Source organism: Tachypleus tridentatus, chromosome 8, assembly GCF_004210375.1.
Source record: "Tachypleus tridentatus isolate NWPU-2018 chromosome 8, ASM421037v1, whole genome shotgun sequence".
Classification (NCBI taxonomy): domain Eukaryota; kingdom Metazoa; phylum Arthropoda; class Merostomata; order Xiphosura; family Limulidae; genus Tachypleus; species Tachypleus tridentatus.
The window spans coordinates 34,396,378-34,422,542 of record NC_134832.1 but is presented as its reverse complement, the minus strand read 5'-3'; the positions used below and the strand labels follow the sequence as shown (position 1 = coordinate 34,422,542).

General features: G+C 31.3%; 1 protein-coding gene across 9 annotated transcripts in view; it reads left to right on the top strand.

Moving 5' to 3' along the window:
• Positions 1-26,165, top strand: part of LOC143222143 (importin subunit beta-1-like) — an 81,139-nt gene that overhangs the window by 51,792 nt on the left and 3,182 nt on the right. For 6 of the 9 annotated variants that reach the window (XM_076448180.1, XM_076448182.1, XM_076448186.1 and 3 more), the window contains 9 exons: positions 1,736-1,866; positions 5,517-5,736; positions 6,550-6,697; positions 14,403-14,485; positions 15,270-15,377; positions 18,615-18,758; positions 24,982-25,087; positions 25,607-25,721; positions 25,855-26,019. In XM_076448180.1, the coding sequence (XP_076304295.1) occupies positions 1,736-1,866; positions 5,517-5,736; positions 6,550-6,697; positions 14,403-14,485; positions 15,270-15,377; positions 18,615-18,758; positions 24,982-25,087; positions 25,607-25,721; positions 25,855-26,019 (1,220 nt within the window). Of the gene's footprint in view, positions 1-1,735; positions 1,867-5,516; positions 5,737-6,549; positions 6,698-14,402; positions 14,486-15,269; positions 15,378-17,309; positions 17,365-18,614; positions 18,759-24,981; positions 25,088-25,606; positions 25,722-25,854; positions 26,024-26,165 lie in introns of those variants that run through there. The other 3 variants (XM_076448181.1, XM_076448179.1, XM_076448188.1) reach the window with 3 other exon arrangements.

Below are 26,165 nucleotides of genomic sequence, written 5' to 3'. Positions count from 1 at the left end.
GTAAGACCTATGCACAATTTAATTGTCTGACTATAGCATTTTTAAATAAGAAGCCATCACAAGTGCTATACTTGAACAGACAACAATACTAACAATAGTTACATGTACAATATGAGAAAAAAAAGCTTGCCAATTTTTAAATAACCATTGTTGAAGTATATTGTAAATTGAATTCTATCTAACAACTGTATGCACTTGTGCCTACTGTACTTACATAAAGGGCAAGGTATAAAAGGTGAGCACGACACCATCAAGGATTTGGAATGTGGTATCTGTTTCTTAGGAAGAGCTACAGGCTTTGGATATCATATGTCAAGTTGGTAAAATGTGTACATTACATATACATAGTCATGTAAATTTCCAACTTGTGTAACTAAGAGAGAACTAGAGATTTTTCATAGAATGTGGGGCATGTGGCATAAAAACTGCACTATAAGTATTTTTTGAAAGGTTTGTTTTTGAAAGGTTTGAAACAAAGTAATTATAACTTAGATAAAATAAAATTCAAATTATAACTTGCATTATAATGTTAACTTTATTAACATATTTTGAAAGAAAAGTGATTTAATTAAATTTTGAATATAATATAGTACCTTTTGCAAAAAGGAATTTGAAAAAGACATCTGAGGCCATAGCATGAAATACAATCCTAGAATATTGTTAAAATTTTGACAGTAGTGATTTCTTATACCACACTTTCCTGAAAAGTGTAATCAAAGTTAAAAAATTAATTATAATAGCAATACCTGAAATACATTTTTAAGACAACATTATGCCTAAGCATTTGTGTTATGACTGACTTAGTAACTACCATAAAATAATATGAAATATCTAAATTGTCCTCTTTTTTTTTTTCTGGATTGACTGCAAATTATAATTGAGAAACTTCATATGTTTATACTTTATTGTTCCATTTTATTGCCTTTTGAATTGTGTTTAACTGATAATCCTGTCATACAAGTTGCAACTCACTGAACATGTGTGTAGGTCATGTTACTATGTTGAGTGTTTGAGATGTTTTCGAGAATACCTAATGAATATTTCTTATTATTATCCATTAGCTTACCTAATCTAATTTTGTGTTATAACTTTTTAATTCTTATATTATAGCTATTTTTATAATGGTAAGTAATGCACACAAGAAATAGAGTACTTCCATCATTTTCTTTTGCTAATGACCACTGCTGAAACCTAATCTTTCCTTTTTTATACTAGTGCCCTAAATAATATACTTGAAAACACAAACTAATATCACAAGATAGGAAACAATGTTGTATAGCTATTGTAATTTAACTGGCTTTATAACTATCCCATAAAAGCCTTAATTCCATAAGCTTCTTGATCTGAATTCAATGAGAGAGGAGAAATTTTCAAACTGAAAATGAAATAGACAATACACTGTTCTGAAAACAACATAATGTAATACCTCATTCAATAGATTAAAAGACTGTCTTTCTTTTGGTTGTAAATGGTATTTTTCTGGTTTGTCTTGCTTTAGTAATATATTATGATTAGTAATTTATGTGCTTTTTGGTAACATAAAATAGTAGATTCTACAATGTTTTCTATTTTTGTAGAATACTTGTAGCAAAACAAACCAAAATTTTTAACTAATTAGGCTTTATCCTAATCATTATTTGCAGTTATCCATGAAGACATAAAACTGAAACATATCTTGAATTGTTTTATTGTTGAGTTACTTATCTATATAAATAATGTGTTCCATCCATATAAGGCTTTCAACAGTTTAGCGGAAGCAGCCTATGATGCAGCAGAAGTTCCTACTGAAGGAGCTGAACCACAGACTTACTGCTTATCAGATTATTTTGAAGTTATTGTCCACAAGTTACTAGAAACAACAGAAAGGTGAACCAAACATAAATATTTCATACTGATAAAATCTGTATCAGTTGCACATTAAATACTTTTATAGGTGTGATATATGTATATATTACCTTGATTGTGTTAATTTTATAATAATGTGCAACAAAAAACAAAAGCTGTTGAAAGACTTAAAATAAAATGATGGTCATATGGAATTTGTGACAGTCTTCTAACATTGCTAAAGTGTTTGCTTTACGTTTACTTATAGTTTTTTTTTGCTTGTGCATGTATGAGTGGAATATGTATCTAATGTCTAATTTCATAAATATGAATGGCTAGCATTACCCAGCATTGCTGAGATGAAAATTGCTTTAAATGTTCTAAGATGTTTTGGTTAAAACAACCATATTAATTATATATGTAAAAACAGCTGGTACGGGTAGAGAAAGCTCTATGTAGAGGAGTGAAGAACATTTCGACCTTCTTCAGTCATTGTCAGGTTCACAAAGAAAGAAAGAGGTAACTGACTGATAGCTGACCATATCTTTAAAGGCAGTTGTGTAATTGAGTGTAGGAATGTAGAGAGCATGCTTAGATGTTTGATTATATTTATTAATATAGGTATAAAGGAGTTCCTTTGTATTGGTTTATTTTGGGCTTGAGTTGTTGTATGAGTAAGGCTTCTTTAATTTTGCATTTGTCTATGTTTGTTTCTTTATTTAGTATTTGGGTGTTTTTTATGGTTATGTTGTTTATTTGATTTACATTGTTTGAAAACGTGTGAAGGTGTCTTTTTGTGTTCTGTGAATCTGGTTTCTATTTTTCTACTTGTTTCTCCAACATAGAAGTCGTGGCAGTTGTCACATTGTATTTTATAAATAATTTTTGTGTTATATTTGTCAGTGTAGTTTTTACATAGTATAGATCTTAGTTTTGTGCTGTGTTAATTTATTGTGTTTCAACTTGTATTGTAAAAATATTGGCTGGAACTGGTGATACTGGATTCCCCATGCTTAGGCCATTTGTTTGTATATAGTTGTGGTTGTTGAACATGAAGTTTGTCTTCATCGTGGTGAATTCTATGAGGGTTGCTAAATGGTTGCTGGGAATGTCTATTGATGGGTTAGGGTCTCAAATATAGAGTTCTAAGGCTATCTTGCAGGCTTCAGCTGTTGGGACTTCTGTAAACACCAATAAGTTTTGTCCACAAACTGTAGAAAACATTATATGCACACACCTAGACAAAAAGCAAAATCAACTAACAAAAGTAAACGTACCCCACGATTTAAAAAATCACAGAACCATATACGGCTGCAAACCACATATTCCTGACATCAGCAGAAATATAACCAACATTTGACAAAAACTAGTAACAAAATATGACATTCCAGTTAATGCCAAATTTCAAAAACCAGGCACAAAACTAAAGTCTATACTATGTAAAAACTACACTGACAAACACCACACCAACATTATTTATAAAATACAATGTGATGACTGCCTTGACTTTTATATTTGAGAAACAAGTAGAAAAATGGAAACCAGATTCACAGAACACAAAAAAGTCACCTTCACACATTTTCAAACACAGAAAATTGAATAAACACAACATAATCATAGAAAATGCCCAAATACTAAGTAAAGAAACAAACATAAAGAAATGCAAAATTAAAGAAGCCTTACTTATACAACAACTCAAGCCTAAAATAAACCAATACAAAGGAACACCTTTATATCTGTATTAATAAATATAATCCAACATCTAAGCATGTCCTCTACATTTCTACACTCAATTACACTACCCCTTTTAAACATGTGGTCAACTATCGGTCAGTTACCTCTTTCTTTGTTTGTGAACCTGATGATGACCGAAGAAGGTCAAAACATTGTTCACTCCTCTACATAGAGCTTTCGACAGAGCTGAAGCAATCTTCTTTAGTTGAGGTAGTGTGTTTGTGTACACACATGTTTGAAAGAAAGTACTAGCTTTTTTCAGTTAAGGGATTTAGAGAATATCCATGTATTTTTGTAGAAGGAGGGGAGGGCAAAGAGAGAATAAGCAGAGAAGCAAATGAAGGCCTCACAAGGTTTTTTAAATCATTTAAGCACATAATTGAACAGAATGATTAAGAGAGTTCCTCATTCAGAGAGAAAAATGTGTATAATGGCTCTCTTGATGAAACATTACCAAAAAAATCCAGCCTTTTTAATTTGAGACCAGTTAGTCATTTTGTTTGCCAAAAATTAATGTATTGGTCTTTTTGGCCTCAAGTTGCACTCTTGAAATGGCTTCTGAAGCTATAGTAACATGGCTCTTGTTACTTCCTGCACAAAGTTGTATCTGTACTCTGAGTTTAAAGTTTGTAGCTTTACAGATGTGACTGTGCATAAGGAATAGACCCCCAGAAAGAGACATTTGTGCTTATATATATATAGGTTGGCACTTGTGTAATATTTAAAATCTAGTACACAATTGAGTTACATTTCATTCTTACACAATTAAAAAAAATGTGTATTAAAGCTATCAACAGCTTTTTCTTTAAAAATATGAACATGATTTGAAATTTTTTATGCTGTCTTTAGGAATTAGTTAAATGATGTTCTCAGTAACTGTACTATACTGTACTGTGTTATTTATATAACTCTTTGACCAACTATTCTAATATTGCACACCATTTGTCAGTGCAATGATTTACTGACTTTCCATCTTGGTTTAACAGTTCTTTTTCATTTTTAAATGTTGTTATATTTAATGATTATCAGACATTCAAAACCATAAGATTGTGAGGTTGAGGTAAAAACTGAACTTTGTTACATAATGCTGTTTTGTTTGCACATTTTCTAGTATGGCTGAATTTTCTATTTTTTGTTTCTTACGTGTACCCTTAATGTTCCTGTAATCTGTATTATAAGTTCCTTTGCTTTAAGTAATATAAATATCACCACATTTACATTTTAATAAATTTTTGCTTTATCTGGTAACTATTTTTGGTATTTCCCAATTTTTGTGCAGTCTCATTCATTTGTATAAAGATAATATAAAGTGTCAGTTGCCTCAAAAGTATTAAATTTGGAGTGTTTTTGATGGCTTTAATAAACATTCGGTAATTATGTAAATATCAAATGTTATATTTGAGCTGTACCTCTTATTACTAAAGTTGATGGGTCAGTTGGAGTTGTTAGAACATTGCGGTAGCTTTATAGTCTGATGTCATTTGCATGCTAGTTAGCTAATGTTAAAAGAACAGTGTGTGAAAATAGTTGTATTAGTTTCTACTGGGCAAAAATGAAGCATTCCATCTGCTTCTGTTATTCTCCAAGTTAAAATTAGTTTTTAAAATGTAAAAATGTACGTCAGGGTGGTTGTCCACACCCAGTGTTATTAAATGTAAAAAAGAAAATGCTATGAATATTTTTTGTAATGAACAGCCTATTTTCAATGATACAAACAATTTTTAAACATACTTATTAAACTAAGTAACATAACATTAATTGTTGATGAGAATTTTTGTAGATATATTTTTTAGAATATCGTACAATGCTTTATTAGATCATATACTGATTGTTTAGATTTTATACTGTACTGAACAAGCTTTGTTTCATATTTTCTACATATTATTGATTTCTTTTATCAAAAATCTATAGTAAGTGATATTTTAAAGAATAAAAGGAAAATGTATTTTTTTTTTCAGACCTGATGGGAACCAAGCAAACTTGCGTAGTGCTGCTTATGAGGCATTGATGGAAATGGTTAAAAACAGCCCTAGTGATTGTTATATGGTTGTTCAGAAGACAACAATGATAATTCTTGAAAGACTTCAGCATGTGTTAGCCCTTGAAGGCCACATTCAAAACACTTCTGATAGAGTTCAATACAATGATTTACAATCACTACTTTGTGCCACCTTACAGGTTTGTTATGAATGCCATACTTGTAATATTTTTTTATTTCATACATAAGTTCTTGATTTTTGTATGAATACATTTTTAAATTATCAATTTTTTTTTATCTATATATATTTGAAATAGTAATATTTTTATTTTTCAGTATTCACTGCAGTATTGTTTAGAATTAAAGTAAGACTGATAGAAAGCAGCAATTTTTGTTCTTAATTATTCTGCTTTGATTAAATGAATAGTGAATTTTGGTTTTTTATGCATGTGCGAGAACACATCCACCCAACTTCCAGGAATATAAAAGTATAATAAATGTGGGTCAATTGTCACCTTATTCCAAAAATTAATGAATGTAAAGTAAAAATTATTTCCAGCCTTTTAGTGTATGGTTCATTAATGATGTGTTATCAACAAAAATATCAATGGAATTGATCAGAATATTTGTATTTTATGTAGTGGTTAATTATTATAAATCAAACAGTTATTATTTAGAATAATTTATTCGTAAGTCAAAATCTTTTTGTTTGAAAAATAAACATTGAAGAAAAATCAGTTCTCATATCTTGCATAGAAGAAGGAGCTTGTTTGTTCAATGCATTACAACAAATGTTATCAATTATAAGAAAAATCAGTTCTCATAATTTTTGTCAAATATTTTATATACTGATGAAAACTTTTCTGTTTTTCATGTAATATTCATGTTATCTCTATATTACTATATATAACTATAGAATCAGTGATTACTGTGAGTTAAGGTTGAATAAATGAGTTTATCTGCATGTAAATTTATTCTGTATCAGTTTGTTACTGTATTTGTTTGGCTTACAGAGTGTTTTAAGGAAAATGACGCCTGAAGATGCTCCTAAAATATCTGATGCTATTATGACAGCTCTACTCCAAATGTTCAACTCAAGTAGCTGCAAATCTGGGGGTGTTCAGGAAGATGCCTTAATGGCAGTGTCTACTTTGGTTGAAGGTTAATAAATTCATTTTGATACCTGTATTGGCAAATTTAAATTGATTTTAAAATGCATAAAAAATTTGCTCATTTAACAAGTAGTAATTTTTTTATTTGAAACGGTAATATAAAGCAGCAACTTACAGAGTAAGTCATTATGGCCAATCATGTTACTAACAGGTAACTGAGTAAGTATGCATGTTCCATTATGGCACATACCTCCACTCTTGTGAATAGTTAATCTATTTCAGTGCTGCCATTTAGGTACATAAATATTTTACTTACCAACAAGCCTTGAACTCATATGCATCCCATGATCAGTATTGTTCAGCTGTGTCTTTCAGGTAAATTATTTACCAGAACTATCCATCAGCAAGAGTGGAACACCCTTATAATGCATGTGACTCCCTCTGTTTGGTTCTAACAGACTATCACTTCTCATTAGGCAGGTGCTCTAGTACCAACACTTTTTGATTGTGTTGTCTTCAATTGTTTTTTCTTTAACATTTCAAAAGGGGGAAATAATTTTTAATACAAATTATTTCTATGGTTTTACATAACTTACCTTTGTTTTTTTATTCTCCAGTTCTTCATCATTACATGATGAATTCTGAAGTTCATGTTATCACTTTGGAGGCTTTATCGCCTACAATTCATACAGTTCAGTTATACAGGCTTCAGGTCAGAGAAACTCGACTGAGGAATTTTTGGCTATCATTCAACAACCCTCCACCAATAGGAGTGTGACACACCCTTCTAATGCGTGTAACTCCCTTTGTTTGTTTCTACCAAATTGTTACTTCTGAGTTGGCAGAGATCAAGTGCAAATGTTTTCACTTGCATTCTTTTCACATGTTTATTTAATTATTTTGTTTTTGTGAAGTAGTGATTTACTTGATTTACTCATTTGTTAAATTAGTTTTTGTGTAGTAGATTGCCACAATAACTTGTCTTTTTTTAATGATTTTTTTTGTCATTTGTTACTTCTTTGTAGTTTAAGTCAAATTTTGAAGTTCATGCTTTATAACTTTTGATATTATTACTTCTACTTCAAGTGCCACTACCAGATTCAGGTCTAGGGGTGTCAACCAAGGAGAGATTGATCATTATATGAGGTGTATTATTTGCCCAACAATTTTGGAAATCCTCCTGCATTATCCAGTCCTGTTCATGATAAGGAGCATTTTGAAATCTTTTATTCCTCCTCCTACTTATGCTGTGCCTTCTTATGCATTTCCCACAAGGCCTAGTTTTGCTTTTTTTGATATGCTTTCTCAGGTGTGTTTTGTTTACATATGTGTTCCATCGTCTCCCTAACATCAGGGCTCATACTGAGCATTTATCTTCTCAATTTAAGGTTGGTGTTAGCATGCTTTATCTGTTAGCTGATCAGTCCTTTCTTGACTCCCAGCACTTGAAGTAAATTTACTTATGTGGACGGCTTTTTCTGATAATCCTTAATCTTATGCTTACAACTCTTCTACGGTACTTGTGTAACATACAGCTCTTTTTTTTAAGCACTCCACTGATCCCTTAGAGTTTTTAGGGGATACACTTTCCTTCCTTATACCTCTTTGGAATCATTGTTCTCTTCTGCTTTATCTCTTTGCACATTGTTTTATTGCTATTGGGATTTTGTTGGAAATGATATTGTCTTTTAGAAATTTTTGAGACATATGAATTTATGTGTTGACTGAGATTAAGCACTTTCAATTTTCCCTGTAGTCTCACCTTCATTGCCCATTGGAGAAAACTTCAGTCTGGCTTATGATATAACCATCCCATATGGTCATCTTTCACCACATTTGCTGGATGACTGTTTCTTCCTTGCCATCTTTCAAACTTTCATACAATCATAAATGGGTAGGTCATCTTTTCTCTCTACAATTTTCCTTACCATGAACATGTTCTACTTAGGATTCAGGTCTTGCTCAGTGTCAAATATTGCCTGTGTGGATATGCTTCTTATATCTCAAATTTGCACTATTGGCTATAATATATATATATATATATATAACCATGGCTAATAATGCATACTGTTGAGATAGGATTTTTCATGAAGTAGGTTTTAATGTTTGATATTGCACCCAGCTTTTGTGTGGTTTTATTCAAAGGATGAGGTTTCCTGTATTTTCAAAATGTGATCCATCTCTTTGCAGTAACTCTGATATTTTGTTAAATATCATAAGTGTCTTGTACTCAAGTAATGAAGGTTTTATAATTGTTTTTACTGACATTATTTTTCTGTTCTTGTTACTTGCCTAAATTCAAACTATTAACAAATCAAGTTCAAGGTGATTTTAATTTTAAGAATAAAAATCCTTTTCTTATAGTTTTCACATTTAATTTGCATAATGTTTAGAGCCTTCTAAAAGGATATCAAAAGTTAAGGTAAGTGCTTATTTTTAACTATAGCTATTATCAATGTACAATGCAATGAAATGATTAAAATTAAGAAATTAAAAAAATATATACCTTTTGATATTTTTTATATATATCTGTTCTAAAGATGTTTTGATTATATTTTTAATATTTGGTATTTTCTTTTCAACTTTTATTCTTCTCAATCCAAGTCAGTGGTGGTCTTGAGGCATATTACAGTTTCTTTGGGAGATGTACAACCCTTCATCAAAATTATTGTTCAGCACATAATATTGTAAACCTTAAGAATGAATGCAAAGTATGATGTATATTTTTTAAAACATTTAAATTTTTGTACTTCTGTATTTTGAAACAACTATTGCCTAATTAACTAAAGTAGTGAGACTTTAATATAGTTTAAACTTTATTTCTAAGTAAGAAAAAAACATAAGAGCTATAGTTAGTCAAACATACTATACTCAATTTTGTCTTCTGTGACAACATGGCACCAATTTAAAAATAGTTTTTTTCTTAGATTATATTGTAAAACGAGCTCTTTCTAGTGGTTAGATCTGTGTATGTAATGTCTACATGGAGACTATAAAGCTCAAACATTGTCAGGGGTTGAAATAATGTATTACTCTACTTTTTCCAGCTATGTTTGTTTGGAGAACTTTGAAGTGAAAGAGTCAAAAAGTTATCTAAGTATCTCATTGTCTAGATATACCTCTACAGTACTGTCATTCTATTATTGATGATATTGAGTGTTAAAGTAGAGAAATTTCAAAGCTCATTGGTTATGATTCAGTTTTATTTTATCCTAGTTTCATGTCCTTTATTTCAAAATAAACCATTAAGGCTACTTAATGCTTCAGATATACTGACCATGTACCTTAGTCACACCTTGGAGCATATCCATTTTAGCTTCAATTTCCTGTCTGTAAATAGTTCTTTTACATTCCTCTGTGAGACTGAGCTTCAGGCATAGATTGTGGTTCAGATTTCAACTAGTCCATTTTTGTCTCTCCTTTTTGGTTGTCCTCCTCCCACTTTTTGCTCATGTATGTAACATTTTTTTCCATACTGGGTGCAAAATATACCTGGTACAGAAGTGTTGGAGGTCTCTCAATTGTATTTGTCTCTCAAGGGGATTGCATCTCATTTGTTTCCTTTAGATACCAAAGGATGCTTATTTCTGTCCCTTGTATCAGTCACTCCACTTATACAATGTGAATTTTAGCTATACATGTGAAGGGGTGTAATGTAATGTAACATATATGTGGAAGTTATTATTTTTCTGTGCTGAAAATAAGTTTTTGATAGGTGTTTATCTCCTCTCATACTTTCCATCCTTCCTCCCCACTGAAAACTGGTGCTTTTTTTTCAGCCTAATTTTGAAGTGGTAGTTTGGTAGAATTGAATATAGAGGGCTACGTGTGTCAGGGTGTTTGTTGCACTCCTGTTGATAGAGGACTGTCACATGATGATTTACATGTGAAATTCAGTTGTACCATGTTGATCATGGGATATGTGAGAGCATAAGGCTTGTGGCATACAAAAAAACTTTATGCATATAGATAGAAGAACTGAATGAAAATGGCTATACACATGAGAGGAGGTTATCTATCAAAAATATGTTTTTATTGTAGACAAATAATACATTTTAATGTAGCAAGAGTATCTCTGCACAATTTGGCAAGCTTTAGGTTAACATTTCAAGTGTTCTTAACAGAAAATAAGATTTTTTTCATCAAGTATTTTTACTAAATATTTTTTTGTGAATTTATGTAGTTAGAGTGTGAGTGATTAGTTTGAGTGCATGAACATTTTCTTGGTAAGAATGAAAATGTTTTTTATCTTACAATTTCTAAATTTTATTTGCATAGCCTCTAGAACAGGGGTTCCCAACTGGTGGGTCGCGTAGCCTTGTTAGAAGTAGCTTGGGATAACATTAATTTTATTTCATCAATTTCATTTTCAATTCGCGAGTGCCAAAAGGTTGGGAACCCCTGCTCTAGAACCTCCTAAGTAAATATCATAAATTTTTTGTTATAAAATTTTGAATTTTATTTATTTTCCTTACCCTTACACTACACATACTTGGTCAATTTGACTGACTTGGTTTCAACCATATATATATATACAGTCATGTGAAAATGTTAGGACACCCTATGAAAGCCTATGAATTTTTGTAACATTTTTGGATATACAGATATTTAATCTCAATATCAACAATACTGAGAAATTATAGGAATATAACTAAACAATTAAAACTGAAGAAAAGACTTTTCAAGATCTTCTGTAAATGTAATTCTACAAAAATGCATATTCTAACTAAGGAAAAAGTTAGGACACCTTACCACCTAATAGCTAATGTTATCCCCTTTGGCTGAAATAACTGCAGTGAGATGCTTCTTGTAGCCATCTACCAGTCTCTGACATTGGTCTAAAGAAAGTTTGCTCCACTCCTCAATGCAGAATTCTTTCAGCTGTGAGATGTTTGAGGGGTTTCTTGCATGTACAGCCCATTTCAAGTCACCCCACAGCATCTCAATGGGATTAAGATCTGGGCTTTGACTTGGCCATTCCAGGACTCTCCATTTCTTAGTTTTCAGCCAGTCCTTGGTGGATTTACTGGTATATTTTGGGTCATTGTCGTGTTGCAGGGTCCAGTTCCACTTCAACTTTAATTTTTGTACAAGATGGTCTCACATGATCCTCGAGCACCCTCTGATACACAGTAGAATTCATGGTGGATTCTATGATTGTGAGCTGTCCAGGTCCTGCTGCAGCAAAGCAGCCCCAAACCATGACAGTTCCACCTCAATGCTTCACAGCTGGTATGAGGTTCTTTTCCTGGAATGCTGTATTTGGTTTACACCAAACATGTCCTTTGTTCTGGTGTCCAAATAATTCAATTTTGGACTCATCTGTCCAAAGATCATTATTCCAGAAGTCCTGGTCTTTGTCTACATTCTCTCTGGCAAACTTCAGTCTGCCCTTGATGTTTGTCTTAGAGAGCAAAGGTTTCCTCCTTGCACACCTCCCATGCAAGTTAAACTTGTGCAGTCTCTTTCTGATTGTAGAGGCATGCACTTTCACATCAACAGTAGCCAGAGCCTACTGTAGGTCCCATGATGACATGTCAGGGTATTTGGAGATCTCTTTTAGCATCTTGCGGTCTGCTCTCGGGGTGAACTTGCTTGGACGACCAGACCTGGGCATGTTGGAAGTTGTTTTGAAAGCCCTTCACTTGACTATTTTCCGGACAGTGGAATGGCTGATTTCAAAATCTTTTGGGATCTTTTTAAATCCCTTACCAGACTCGTAAGCTGCTACAATTTTCTTTCTAAAGGCCTCAGACAGTTCTTTTGCTCTCACCATGGTGTTCACTCTCACTTCAACAGTTAGGAGCACACCAAACTAAATGTTTGAGGTTTAAGTAGGGCATGCCTCATTCAAAATGCTGAGTAACGATTTTCTAATCATTTGCACCTGGTGTGATACACCTGTGTGTGAGTTGAGCCATTTTAAGTGGGAATAAATGTGGGGGTGTCCTAACTTTTTCCTCCATTAGAATATGCATTTTTGTAGAATTACATTTACAGAAGATCTTGAAAAGTCTTTTCTTCAGTTTTGATTGTTTAGTTATATTCTTATAATCTCTCAGTATTGTTAAAATTGAGATTATATATCTATATATCCAAAAATGTTACAAAAATACACAGGCTTTCATAGGGTGTCCTAACTTTTTCACATGACTATATATAAAAGTAAAGTAAATGTAGAATGTCTATACATTATAAAGGACAGTTATGCAATATTTATTTTTCAGACTGATTTAATTTACTTATTGTTGAACTTTGACATTTTCACACTACAAGAATAGCAATATATTACACTGTGAACAGCATTGTGTAAAAAACTGATCCAGTTTCCAGAACATTTATATTGAATTAGATAATTGTACTTACATTTGGTGAATGCTATTATTGAGCAGGAGTATTTTGTTTATATCATGTACAGGTGAATGTTATAAATTTCTAAATTTTCATTTTACTTTTACAACCACAAAAAATATATACATGAGAAACTAGAAATTTGATGCATACATCTGAAATCTTTTCTTCAGAATTTTACATTCTTACAATTAAACTGACATTGAAACTTACTCAAATTTAAAGTAACAAAAAAATGATGTCGATGTTTTTTTTATAATATCTAACTTACTAAGAACATGAAATATTAGAATGCATAAAGGATAGGATATTTTGTAAGGAATATAATTTATCTATCTTTCTAACTGACATAAAATAGTTTAAATTAATTCCTATATTTTTTCAAGCAGAGCTCCAGCAGTAGCAAACAAAAATGTATCTCAGAATGGCTGGTGTGAGTATTAACACATTTACTAATAATGCAAAGAACAACGTTTCGACCTTCCTGGGTCATCTTTAGGTTGACAAAGAGAGAAGTTGTAAACTTTTTGTCAACCTGAAGATGACCCTGGAAGGTCAAAATGTTGTTTTCTGCATTATTAATAAACATGTTAATACCCATATTAGCTATTCTGAGATACATTTTTATTTCAAGTGAGTTTCTCGTCATCATAGTGGGGTAAACAAAGAAAGTGACACCAAAATTTTAAATTCTGTTTAGTTCAAGACCTTTCTTTGTACTCTGTAGCAATTTGTTAAGTGAAATCTTTACTTTCTATTGGTAATTTATAACACAAAAGCACATACCATAGATATTTTGTTTTTTTGAAGGATGAAGCTATGTTGAGGAAGTAGGAGGGAAGTCATGGCATATAGCTTTATCAATTATACCTCCAAAACAAAAGGTTTTCTTGTTATAGAGTGACAGCTTAGGTTAGGAATATATATAGTATAAGTAAATAATTCTGTGGTAAGTTACAGTGGCAAGGTATTGCAGAAATATAGATATATGCAGGTTGGAGTGAAGAAATGTGGTACAGAATGTAAATTTTGAGCATTTACTTAAATATTTCTATTTAAAAATAATAATTAAAACTTATATAATATTGACTAATTTGAACTATAAACCAGGTTTTGATTCCAAGTTTCTTTATATACATTGATAATATATATAGTAGCTTGTGTTGGGTGGGTTAACTCATAAAACTTTCATCTCAGTGTAATATCTTGTATTTCAACAACTGTGTGTATCATTTTAAGAAGTAAATCTTTAAAGTGGGTGTATTTTGAAGTAAGTTGTTTTATTAATAAAATTTTTCAGTTTTTTGTTTTATGTATTCATTTGTAAGATTTTGTACTTAACATCTCACGTTCTTTATGGGTACTTTGAGGATTTTTTAATATGGATGTTTTTTTTATTCTAGTTCTGGGTGAGCAGTTTCTGAAGTATATGGAAGCTTTTAAGCCATTTTTGGCATTGGGATTAAAGAACCATGCAGAATATCAGGTTAGATTATTATGGTATTTAAAAGTGGTACTGTTTGAAAGATCTGGATGGGTTATTCCTATATAGTGTTTTGATAGTTTAGATGTGACTGATGTAGAGAATTATGTTATAGAAAGTTATTTTTCTTTCTGTTTCTAGAAAGTATTATGTTTTGATTGGCTGTAGTAGTTTAGTAATAGGTAACAGTTCTTAATTTAAGCTAGCTACTAATTAGTTGTCTGTAATTAAGGTGTCATGTTTGGTTTTATGTAGCAATCTAATAAAGTTTTATGCAAGTTTTATTAACTTTTTGGGTTAACAAAGGTAAACAAGTGAGTTATGATGACTTGAATCTAAATGTCTTGTTTTAATTATAATTACTTTTGATCCTAGGCAAACCTATCATAGGATTATTTTGAATACATACCTTAGTCATACTTAAAAAAAAGGTATAAATTCCTTTTGCTGTCTTTCTCTTTGTCATTAAAAATAAAAGTATATGAGGAAGGTACATATTTCTTCATATGATTTAATAAACATACATCCTATTCTTTTGTGGTTATTAAGTTTGGGATACTGTTCTACTTTATGGTAATAATCTTGATATTTTAAAGTTGAAAAATGGGATTTGTCAATCTTACTAAATTTATAATCCATTCTGTAGTTACTGGGAGAGAAATAAATCATCAATCAAATGAGCAAGCTGTACTGAACATAGAATCTAGCATTTTTACCATTGACCAACTTCATGCTAAAGTAGCAGTTCATGAGATCAATCAGTGACTGTACCGTATCTGTTTGACAGGTGTGTACAGCTGCTGTTGGTTTAACTGGAGACATCTGTAGAGCTCTTGGAAGCAAAGTTTTTCTCTATTGTGATGATATAATGACAATGCTTTTAGAAAATTTAGGGGTAAGTGGATCCATTTTTACTTAATATGCTGTTTACTAACAGCAGAAGTATGTTAACATTCTAATCTTTTGCACTTAGCTTGGTTATTTGATCAAGCCTAGAACATTGAAGTTCTACATACTACAATTCACTGACTGTATCTACACAAAATTTGACAAGTCTGTGGTACATGTAAGCTAGAAATTTCAATGAAGTATTCATGTTAAAAATATTTCTGTGTATTTCCAAAACTTTTACAGACTGCATGCAGTATGGTTGTCATACTAATAATAAAAACAATTTTTACTTTATGGTTTCAATATATAATTTGCACAATCTCTCTAACCTTCTCAATGAATATCATTTTGGGTGGGAGACATTTATTTGTTTAATCTGTAATTGTTTCTACTCATTTTGAAAATTATGAAACAAAATGAACATTCTCTTCATCACTAATTGCCACATCTTGAATTAGTGATAACCGTTTTACATCTGCTAATTTTAGTTGTTTTTTTATTTTTACTTCCTAGCTTGTACAACATAAGCAGTTTAGTCATCTGTGAAAAGCAGTACAGAAGGAAAATATTAACAGATTCTTGTACATCTGCATACTGCTTGGATTTAAAATGTGCACTTGATGTGTAGCCAAATAATTTTTTATCTGTGCTTGTTGTCCAAACAAAAAATAATCTACCTTTCAGATATGCATTTTAAAGCACATTAAAACATATTAATTACTGGAATAGTAGAATAAAATGTTCCAAGACTACATTCCTTTGACTGACTCTCTAACTAAGCTGTAAATATACTAAAAGAAAGTCCCATTATTGCTGTGAACAACAATTTTCTTACACACATGTTAGTCACTTTTTTCCAAGAAGCATCTGTTGCTGCCACATTCAAAAGGAATACTTGGAAGCTCACAATATGAAAAAAGTTTCTTCTTTTGGTTGCAAATGTGTACATCAAATAAGAACACAGTTTTGAAAACCCTTCTAGAATTTAAAGATAGGTGGATGAAGCTTCTTCTTTTATAGGTTGAAAAAACATATTTATATATCAGTATATTGAAAAGTTTGGATGTTAAATTGTAATTTGACATTGTCATTATTTGTAGCATGTGTTTATGTTAATTACACTAGAGAAGCTCTACTGTTGGAGTAAAATAAACCAAAAGGAGGTGAGTTTAGAGTGCACATGTGTGCCATGTTCTTTGATAATCATTGGTAATGAAATTGGTTAAAGTTTTGTTGTAATTCTGTAAAATGTTATGATGTACAATTACCCAATGTCATCCACAAACAAATAAGAATGATACAATAATGGTGTAATGTAAGTATGTACACCTTTATTTAGGTAGCATAATTTTTAAGACACAATGAGATTAAATACTTTCTCATTATCAAAATATTTCATCTGAAAATGAGTAGGAAATATCCAGTGATTTGTTGGGTGTATTTTCTGGTTTTATGTTATTATTGAAAAGAAGTTAAACATTTTTGTTCCAAAAATGTTAAATTTTTCCAGATGGGTCGGAGGTGAAAAGCCATGTCATTTCGTTTGTTATCAAACAGTAGATTGTAATTCAGATTTTTATATTATATGTTAATTTCATGACTGAAAAGTAAATAGTAGAAAAACACACATTGATTTTTTTTTTTAGTGTTGTGTTATGTTCAATACAATACTGTTTCAAATTAGATGCTTGTGATGTCAACATACAAAGTCTGTAGTTTTTTAGGAATTAGGAACTCAAATTACCAGTATTGAAAAGCTAGAACTTATAAACCTTTTATCTTTTCCATTTGTTGAGCTATCACAATATTTAGTGAATCAAACACAATGAACCTGCACACCTTTCTGTTTTTTGTAATAGTCCCTTATATACACTTCTTATATGACATTTGAATAACCAATCCAAAGCTCAGAATGTTCCCTTTGTGATTTTCTCAGCCATTTTCAAATATAACAGCATCCTCTCTTTCTTTCAAGACAAACCTTCATGCTGGTAAGTTGTCTTTAGCTTGTTTGAAATGTCATTTTATTTTTAATACAAATACAGCTTAGTTACTAAACTTGATAAATTATAATGGAATTCTGTGGTATTGATGAAGTAAGTATATATAAATTTTTTTAAATTATTGTGTTTCACTTCCTCAATGTGTAAAATTTCTCAAGATATAGCAAGCTACAACAAGCAACAACTAGTACTAAGATTGTAACTAGAAGAAATAATTGTTTGCTTTGCTTTGCTTCTTTATTTACTGTTTTATGTTTTAAGAAAAACAAGTTTAAGAACTTGTTTGTAAATATTAATAATCTGTATACATGTATAATGTGTAATAATTGAAATGTGAGTATTTTACAAAATACTAGTCCACTAAAACACAGCCAAGATGGGTCACTTTGTAAAGACTAGAGGTCAGTATTACATTATTGGATGCGGTAACATGAGTGCACGTGTGCCATGTCAACGCAACTTCTGTACTGTTAGACAGGCATGACTGAATGGTTAATATAATAAAAATAATAAATTTATATAGATGTATAATGTAATGAGATTTAAGCTATTTAGTCTAAACATTTATGTTTTTATGTTATAATATGTAGTCATTTTGGAGTGTAAAAAGCATAATTTATATTTATTTCCTAATTTTATATGATGTTTACAAGATCTGTCAAATCTATCAAATCCATACAGAGTATTGTTGGTGAAAATGACATAAAATACAAAGCTTAGTTCTTGAGAAACATTTGATAAAACAATTTTGGCACAATAAGGATTTAAAGTGAAATTCAAAAATGTTTTGATGCATAAATGCATTTTTAATCTTGAAAATTACCCTTTTTTACATCTTAACATGAAAATCACCTTGCAATCAGGCCAGGCAGGTCAGACTTGGATGTCATATACTCACAGACAACTTGTTAATAAAAGAGCTTAAATAAAAATTGATGAATTTATTTGTAAAAGACTTTTACAAAAAAAAATTATACTGCAAAGATATACTTATTGAATTAAAATTTATGCTTCATGGTTACATGGTGTTGCAATCCTGGTCAAATTTAAGAAGCCCGTATAAAGAGGGTTAATTAATAAAAATTGTTTTGTACACCTTTTAATCTCAAACCTTATTGTTTAAATAGATAATAAGGTACAGATCCCAGGTATCACATTCCACATAACTGGTAACTGTAGCATCATATCTTACTTTTGCAAATTATACTGGGTTTTAAAATCTTCTAATTTTTTTACAGAATAATAATGTTCATCGCTCAGTGAAACCCCACATCCTCTCTGTATTTGGTGATATAGCTCTAGCAATAGGTCCCGAGTTTAAAAAGTATCTGGAAATTGTTCTACAAACTTTAATGCAGGCATCTTCAGCTCATATAGAGAAAGTAAGTCTATTATTCTGTCCACACATCTTTATTTCTTTACTGTTGTTTAGATGATGTTTTTCATATTTTGAATAAATATAGACTAAAAGAGAAGTTGCTACAGTATGTACTTTTCAGTATAGTATTGTGTTTTCATATATAGTGGTTTTAATATTTTAGTACAATATTGTACAGTATATAGATTTTATGAAATCTGTATAGTTATCACAGCCATAGGGGTTACAATTCAAAATGTTCAGTAGTTGGTTGTTTCAGTGAAGTGTAGATTAATTAACAAGAAATGAAGAGGGGTTACTTACGTAAAAGTTGCCAATAAGGGCAGAATATGATTTCAACTCTAAATTATGCTTTAAAAAAAGGAACATGAGAAACCCAATTGTAAACCTGCAACATACAATTCTGGGGTTATCAGAAAGGTAAAAATATGTAGAACATTTGTAAATAATTATACACCAATAACCATGACGAAAACTTGTACTTCAGTCAGTATAAACCTTATTCCATATCTTTTATCTGTGTTTTTCTTTGTTACCCTTTCAAGACTTAAAATTGATGTTAAGTAAAATAAGTTACTATTATCTGTAGAAACTTCAAAAAAGAAATTGCATGAGTTGTGTAAACAGTTTTGGTAGCTAATTGCTTTGTTAGATTATAATTAATTTTTGTAATTATTAATTGGGGGAAAATTTGATATTTACTTAGAAAATTATATGACTCTGAATTGGATATTATGCCCATTTCTTTTTGTACCTTTAACCACTGAAACAAGCATTTATAACAATGAAATATTTTTATACCATTTTTAAATGCTCACTGGCCAAACTTTGTAATAATAATGTTACAGTAAACTTAAAATGCAGTATTAAAACAACTCATCAATTCTTCATGAAAATGAATCAAAGGTAAAGAAAATTTTCTTATATTCAGCTTGATACGTGTTATTAAAGTTGTTTTTTGAAGCTTTAGGCTGATACCATTGCAATTTCATTGTGTGTGTGTGTTTAGATTTGTTTTCAGCTCATCAGTACATTACTTTACCCTAGGCATCCTTTTGTGCTCATCTCACAAGGTTGTAGTGACATTTAAAATTTAATTAAACTACTTTCTTATCATGATATAGAAATAAACTTGGCTTAAAAACATAGCTAATAATCTCAATTTTAATATTTGTTACATGGCAATATTAAAAAATAAAATACTCAATTTCCATTAATGTGAGAATTATAATGTTTAGTCTTTAGATATCTCCTTCAATTTATTTACCACCCTTTCAATAAGTACAAACTTTAACATAAATTACTCATTATAATTTTGTCCTCTCTTATGCAAAGCATACTTTTTATGGCCTTTGATTTTATATTGTTACAGAGCCATAAAAGAGAAAAATCAGACCCCACCTATCACATTCTCTTTTTCAGAAATTGCCTATAGTTCCCTAATTTTTAATACTACATTATTTATAACCAATAGGAAACCAAGGTTTTAATCTGTCTGATGATGCAATTTATTACATTGTTTATTAGACAGAGAATTGTCTGTTTTGCTTTCAGTTCAAACTTTACTCCTATAGGAAGTACACCAATAAACTTAGCTAAATTTCTAATGGCTTTTTGCTCTGCAGTGGCACAGTGGTATGCTTTGAGACTTACAGTGCTGGAAATTGGGCACCCATGGTGGGCATAGCACAGATAGCTCATTGTTTAATTTTGTACTCAATTACAAACAAACAATCTAACAGCTCTTGTCACATTATTATACAGCCATGTTTCTCTGAACTCTCCGACATGTTCTTCCTCCCTCTTTCTTCAAGTAGAGTGTGTGAGTTCTTAACGTTTTCCAGTTCCAATTTGTTTAGATGGTCAAACATGGAGGCACCCTTCTAAATAGGTTCCACACAGAGATGACTACAGATAACTCATTGTTTAATTTTGTACTCAATTACAAACAAACAATCTAACAGCTCTTGTCACATTATTATACAGCCATGTTTCTCTGAACTCTCCGACATGTTCTTCCTCCCTCTTTCTTCAAGTAGAGCGTGTGAGTTCTTAATGTTTTCCAGTTCCAATTTGTTTAGATGGTCAAACATGGAGGCACCCTTCTAAATAGGTTCCACACAGAGATGACTACAGATAACTCATTGTTTAATTTTGTACTCAATTACAAACAAACAATCTAACAGCTCTTGTCACATTATTATACAGCCATGTTTCTCTGAACTCTCCGACATGTTCTTCCTCCCTCTTTCTTCAAGTAGAGTGTGTGAGTTCTTAACGTTTTCCAGTTCCAATTTGTTTAGATGGTCAAACATGGAGGCACCCTTCTAAATAGGTTCCACACAGAGATGACTACAACCATTTAGTGCAGAGTGGAGCCATGATGTTCTGTTGGTATAGATGACATGATATCCTCCAACACGTTTTACACTCATAAAGTAGTGAGACATCAAATTGCAGTTCACCCTTTGATTAGGAGCCCTCATACTACCCCTCATGGATGTTGATACACCAAGGCTGGGTATTGGATTTAAAGTAGAATCAATCAGCATTGTCTATATTCCTCCATCAATAATGTTGTGAGTAATAGGGGAGTTAAGGGGGATTGTTCCATCTCTGTCCTTTTTACTGTCCATACTTATATCTTATGCTGAAAATGTTTTTGCTTTTTGGAAGGTTATGATCAGTTTTACTGTTTAGGAGTTGATTTTTATTATTGAAACTACCTTTCAATACTGTATATCAGGTCACCATATCAATAAATGTAAGATATCACTTTTGTTGTGCTCAGGAGTTGGAGTAGTTCTAGTTTTCATTTGGTCTATTGAACTTGAAGGAAAGATGATATAGTATGTTGGATTGATCAGCAACCTAAGTCAAAGTTAAAATAATGTTAATATATTCTGTAAATAATTAGCTCAGTCAGGTTATAATCCAGTGTTTTCATTGTGTGTATCATTATTTTTACTAATATGATTGATATGAAAATTTAAATTCCAGTTGAGATTCTTAAATAGTTAAAATCATATTTGGAAAGAAACTTATAGCATTGGTAAACAAAATGTTTCTTTTCAAAACCTTTTTACAGACATAACACTTACGTTTTCACTTATTTTGGACATTAGCAGTATAAAAAATGTCTTTCATACATAGATTGTTATCTCTAAACTATGAAAAAAATTGATTCTGTAAAAATCTATGTGGTAAGAGCCCCAAGTGTCAGAAGTAAGCAATTCTAACTTCAGTTAGAATAAATCTTTTTTAATGCTAGACAAATTTTGAGTTTCTGGAAAAACCATGAGTAATGAAAATTTACCGTCATAGCATTTAACTGATGTTTATCTTGTTGGTGTTTTAAAAAGAAAAATGGTAACATTAAAGATCTGGCTTCTCTTGGTGATTAGCTTCATTTCTGATTTGTTACACTCACCATTCCTCTATGGAATTTTTTCAGTGCCAATGGGAATGCTTTCCATTGCTGGTTTCTGTGTCTAGGGTTTTCCCTTGATCAACTCATTGCTCTTTATCATGCAGACTTCATCACTTTTAGAATAGAGGTCCTCTATTTCCTAGGTACCAGATTGTCAGTTGCCTCCCCCACACCCTTTGTTTTTCCCATTCCTGCAAGTATTTACATTTCCTGCAATTTACCTGATGATGAGTTCCTTCCACATTTGTCACCTGCTGCTCTGTTGGATAGGGATATTAATGTGATCCTTCACTACCTCACTTTGCCTTTGATCAAACCAATCCACCATTGCTCTTTGTGTCATCTTCTGTATGTTTTCTTTCTTTCTCCTATTTTGCTGTGGATGTCAGTGGTTTGTTTATTTGTCATTGATGTTTCACATACTGCTCATCCTTCTATGTATCTTCTTTAGATCATTTTTTCCTCCCTAAATCTTTAGTGACTCATGAAGACAACTCCTTCATTTAGTCACTTTCTCTTATTATTCCAAATCTTTATCTTTGGGCTGGTCTTTATAGACTTCTATGCCCTTCACATGCTCTTCTCTATTACATTGCCCACATGGCTTCCTTTGGTGATGTCCTTTCCCACCATTTTCTTCCACAACAACTATCATCTATTTGTGATCTTCCTCCTTCCACCTTTGCCAGTTGGCTTATTCCTCTTTATTGCTTTTTTGCTCATACCTTATTCTAGGTATCTTTACATCCAGTTTGACTCTTTACCATTTTTTAATGGGCATTTCATTTTCATCCTCCTTTGGAGGTACTTCTTCAGTTGGGCATGTGGACTTCCTATAATATGCTCATCTCTATTTGTATCAGATTGTGGGTTTCTTCCTGTTTAGGTTATCATCTTCTGCCTGTAGCCATTTTTCAGAATTTAATGAGACTTTAACTAGGTAAGTTCTTTTTTCTTATTTATTTTTTTTCAGGGGCCCTTTTACAGTTTGGATTCACTCTGTGGTGAGTGATGCCTGACAGGATGTTCTTTAATAGATTCTCTGCACTGCAAGTCCATGTTGTTTTATCTGCTATATTTCCACAGCCAAGAAATGCACACTGTAGGATGGGGGTTTCACAAGGTTATTTGTAGGTTTATTGTTGTGATGGAATTTTAACAGGAAATTTTACTGTTCTGAATTGTACTCACTGATGGACTACATAGGTAAAGCAGAAAGGGATGACTTTCCATCCCTATCATGCATTGTATTGAATAGATTGGTATGGACTGCTATTAAAAACAGGTTCATGAGAAATGCATTGGAGTTGATCAGTTCCAATTGAAGGCTGCTGGCAAGTGTTAGAAATTGTTTTGTGTATAGAGGGCAGCATTGAACAAGAGTAGCTATTTATGTGAGAGCAATGTGCAGTTGGCCAAACTAGTTAGCAGCTTTCTAATAACAGGTTAAAAAATGATCTGATCAGCTTACTTAGCAGAGTTGAATTTGCTGTGTGTGTGGGATAATTTGGGAAGACACATTTATGTCAATCATCTGGAAGAAATTATGAACTGGGAGTTGTATTACCCCATCTGTTTATCGATTCACTTATTTTAAACACATAAGAAATGCATTTTCAGTATAAGAAAAGTTATAACTTTACACATTGTTTTTTAACTCTTAAGTAGTTACAGTTGACATTAGATGCTATCAACTCTTTACTGTTTCGTAGTCAGTAGTTCAAAATGAATGGTTGCAGCAAATAGCATTTAGTAGTAATTGGAATATAACTTGAGACCTTCATATCACTCCATTCTGCTATTATGTATTTCTCAAGAAACAAGTATAATAGTAGCTTTTGAATACTTGTATTATTGAAATAATTGAAAACATTAATTTTAATTGTTTATTTTTATGATATTAATCAATCCATTGTAATTTCAGTTGATCATGTAGTTTACAACACATTGGTTGATGTAGTTCTACTCATAGGTAATAACTGAAATCATCTCGCTCTACATACAGTAGCCATATTAAAATCATATTTGGAGGGTGGAGGGGACTAGATTCATCCCCAGTGTAAAAGAGACATGCATGTCTTGGTGGTAGCATACTGGTCTGGGAAAGGGTCAGTAATAGTGGCTTCACTCACCTTTATGTGCTATGAAATGGTATTATGGGTGCCATACAATATAATAATGTAATATTATGTCTATACCAATGTGCAGTTGGCCAAACTAGTTAGCAGCTTTCTAATAACAGGTTAAAAAAATGATCTGATCAGCTTACTTAGCAGAGTTGAATTTGCTGTGTGTGTGTGTGTGGGATAATTTGGGAAGACACATTTATGTCAATCATTTGGAAGAAATTGTGAAACTGGGAGTTGTATTACCCCATCTGTTTATTGATTCACTTATTTTAAACATATAAGTGTGCAACTCAAAGTAGTGTTGTCATAAATATTTTCTTTTATTGGAATACAAAACATTAGTAATAAATGAACATTTTAGAACATGGACACCACTGCTAAATATTTGCATATCAAATCATTTGACAATTATTTTGAAAAAAACTTGGGTGCTGCTAAAATTATTTAAAAATTGTGCTTTGTTCTTCCTATAATACAAAAATTCAGGTTACTTAGTTCTTTTTGAGATAAGTATAATGAATTACATTTTGGTCTTTTGAGCTAAAATCTCTTCTTTAAAATTTATGAGATGCAGTATCATTAACTAGCTTTTCATTTTTTCAATAATTTTATGAACTAGTGATTTTTAGTTCTTAAAGTAATTGTAAATTGATTAATGCTTGTGACAGACAGACTATGACATGGTAGAGTATCTTAATGCACTTCGTGAAGGATGTTTAGAAGCTTACACAGGTATTGTTCAGGGACTCAAAGGGGACCAAAGTGCACCAAGCTGTGAGTTAATTTCAATTTTGTTTTTAAAGTCTTTTTTTTTTTTGTATAAATAAGAACAACAAATCATGTTTTTTGTAAGAATATTGCAAATTTAATCAAATATTTTGAAAGACAAACTAATGATCTAAACGTTTGGACATCATAGGTGGTTTTGTAAAAGTTATACCATAGTACTGATTTTCCTTTGTGATCTAAACCCCATAATTATATGTTAAAAAAATGAAGGAAAATGGATTAATTGTTGAGTTGAGGAATTGCATCTCATATCACTTTTTTTAGTAATTCACATAAAATTGATGAATATGTATATTAGTATTTGTCCGATTGTAAGTTTTAAAGACAGTGTGTGTAATTTTACACTAAACTTAAGAATAAACTTTAGAACCTTGCATTTTTAATTTTATTTGTGTAGTTAATAACTTATATCATGTTATTTTTTTTTATCTCAAGTATTATAAAATGTCAATGATATAAACATTTTTAGTGAGATGTTTATAATTACTCATCCATTTCACTTAGCTGATGTCCAGCTTGTTTTACCTCATGTACAATATCTAGTAGAATTCATCAAACACTTAGCTCAAGATCCAGATCACTCAGATGAGAACGTAGCTGCTTGTGCTGGCCTTATTGGGTAAGAAGTTTTAATGCTCATGTGTACAATATTATTTTGTGGGCCAACTTCTTATTTTGATGTTTTGTTCATTTTAATGGCTTTGTTTCTGAATCCTATAAAACATTGTTAATTGCAAATTTTTTGTACTTAGGGATCTTTGCTCAGCCTTTGGATCAAACATGTTACCACTCCTTGATAATGATATCATTAGTGACTTACTTACGAAAGGCCGTCGCTCTAAAGTTACTAAGACCAAAACACTAGCTAGTTGGGCAACAAAGGAAGTTAGAAAACTTAAAAATGTTGTATCTTCATGGTAAGTTTTGTGTTTGGTTATAAAATTTAGAACTAATAGGAGTAGTTCAGTTTTGACTTTCATCTTTATCTAAATGCACAGTTTATCATTTTATTGTTTTCTCCAATTTTTGAATTATTGCTATTAAATGAATAGTGGCCAGTAGT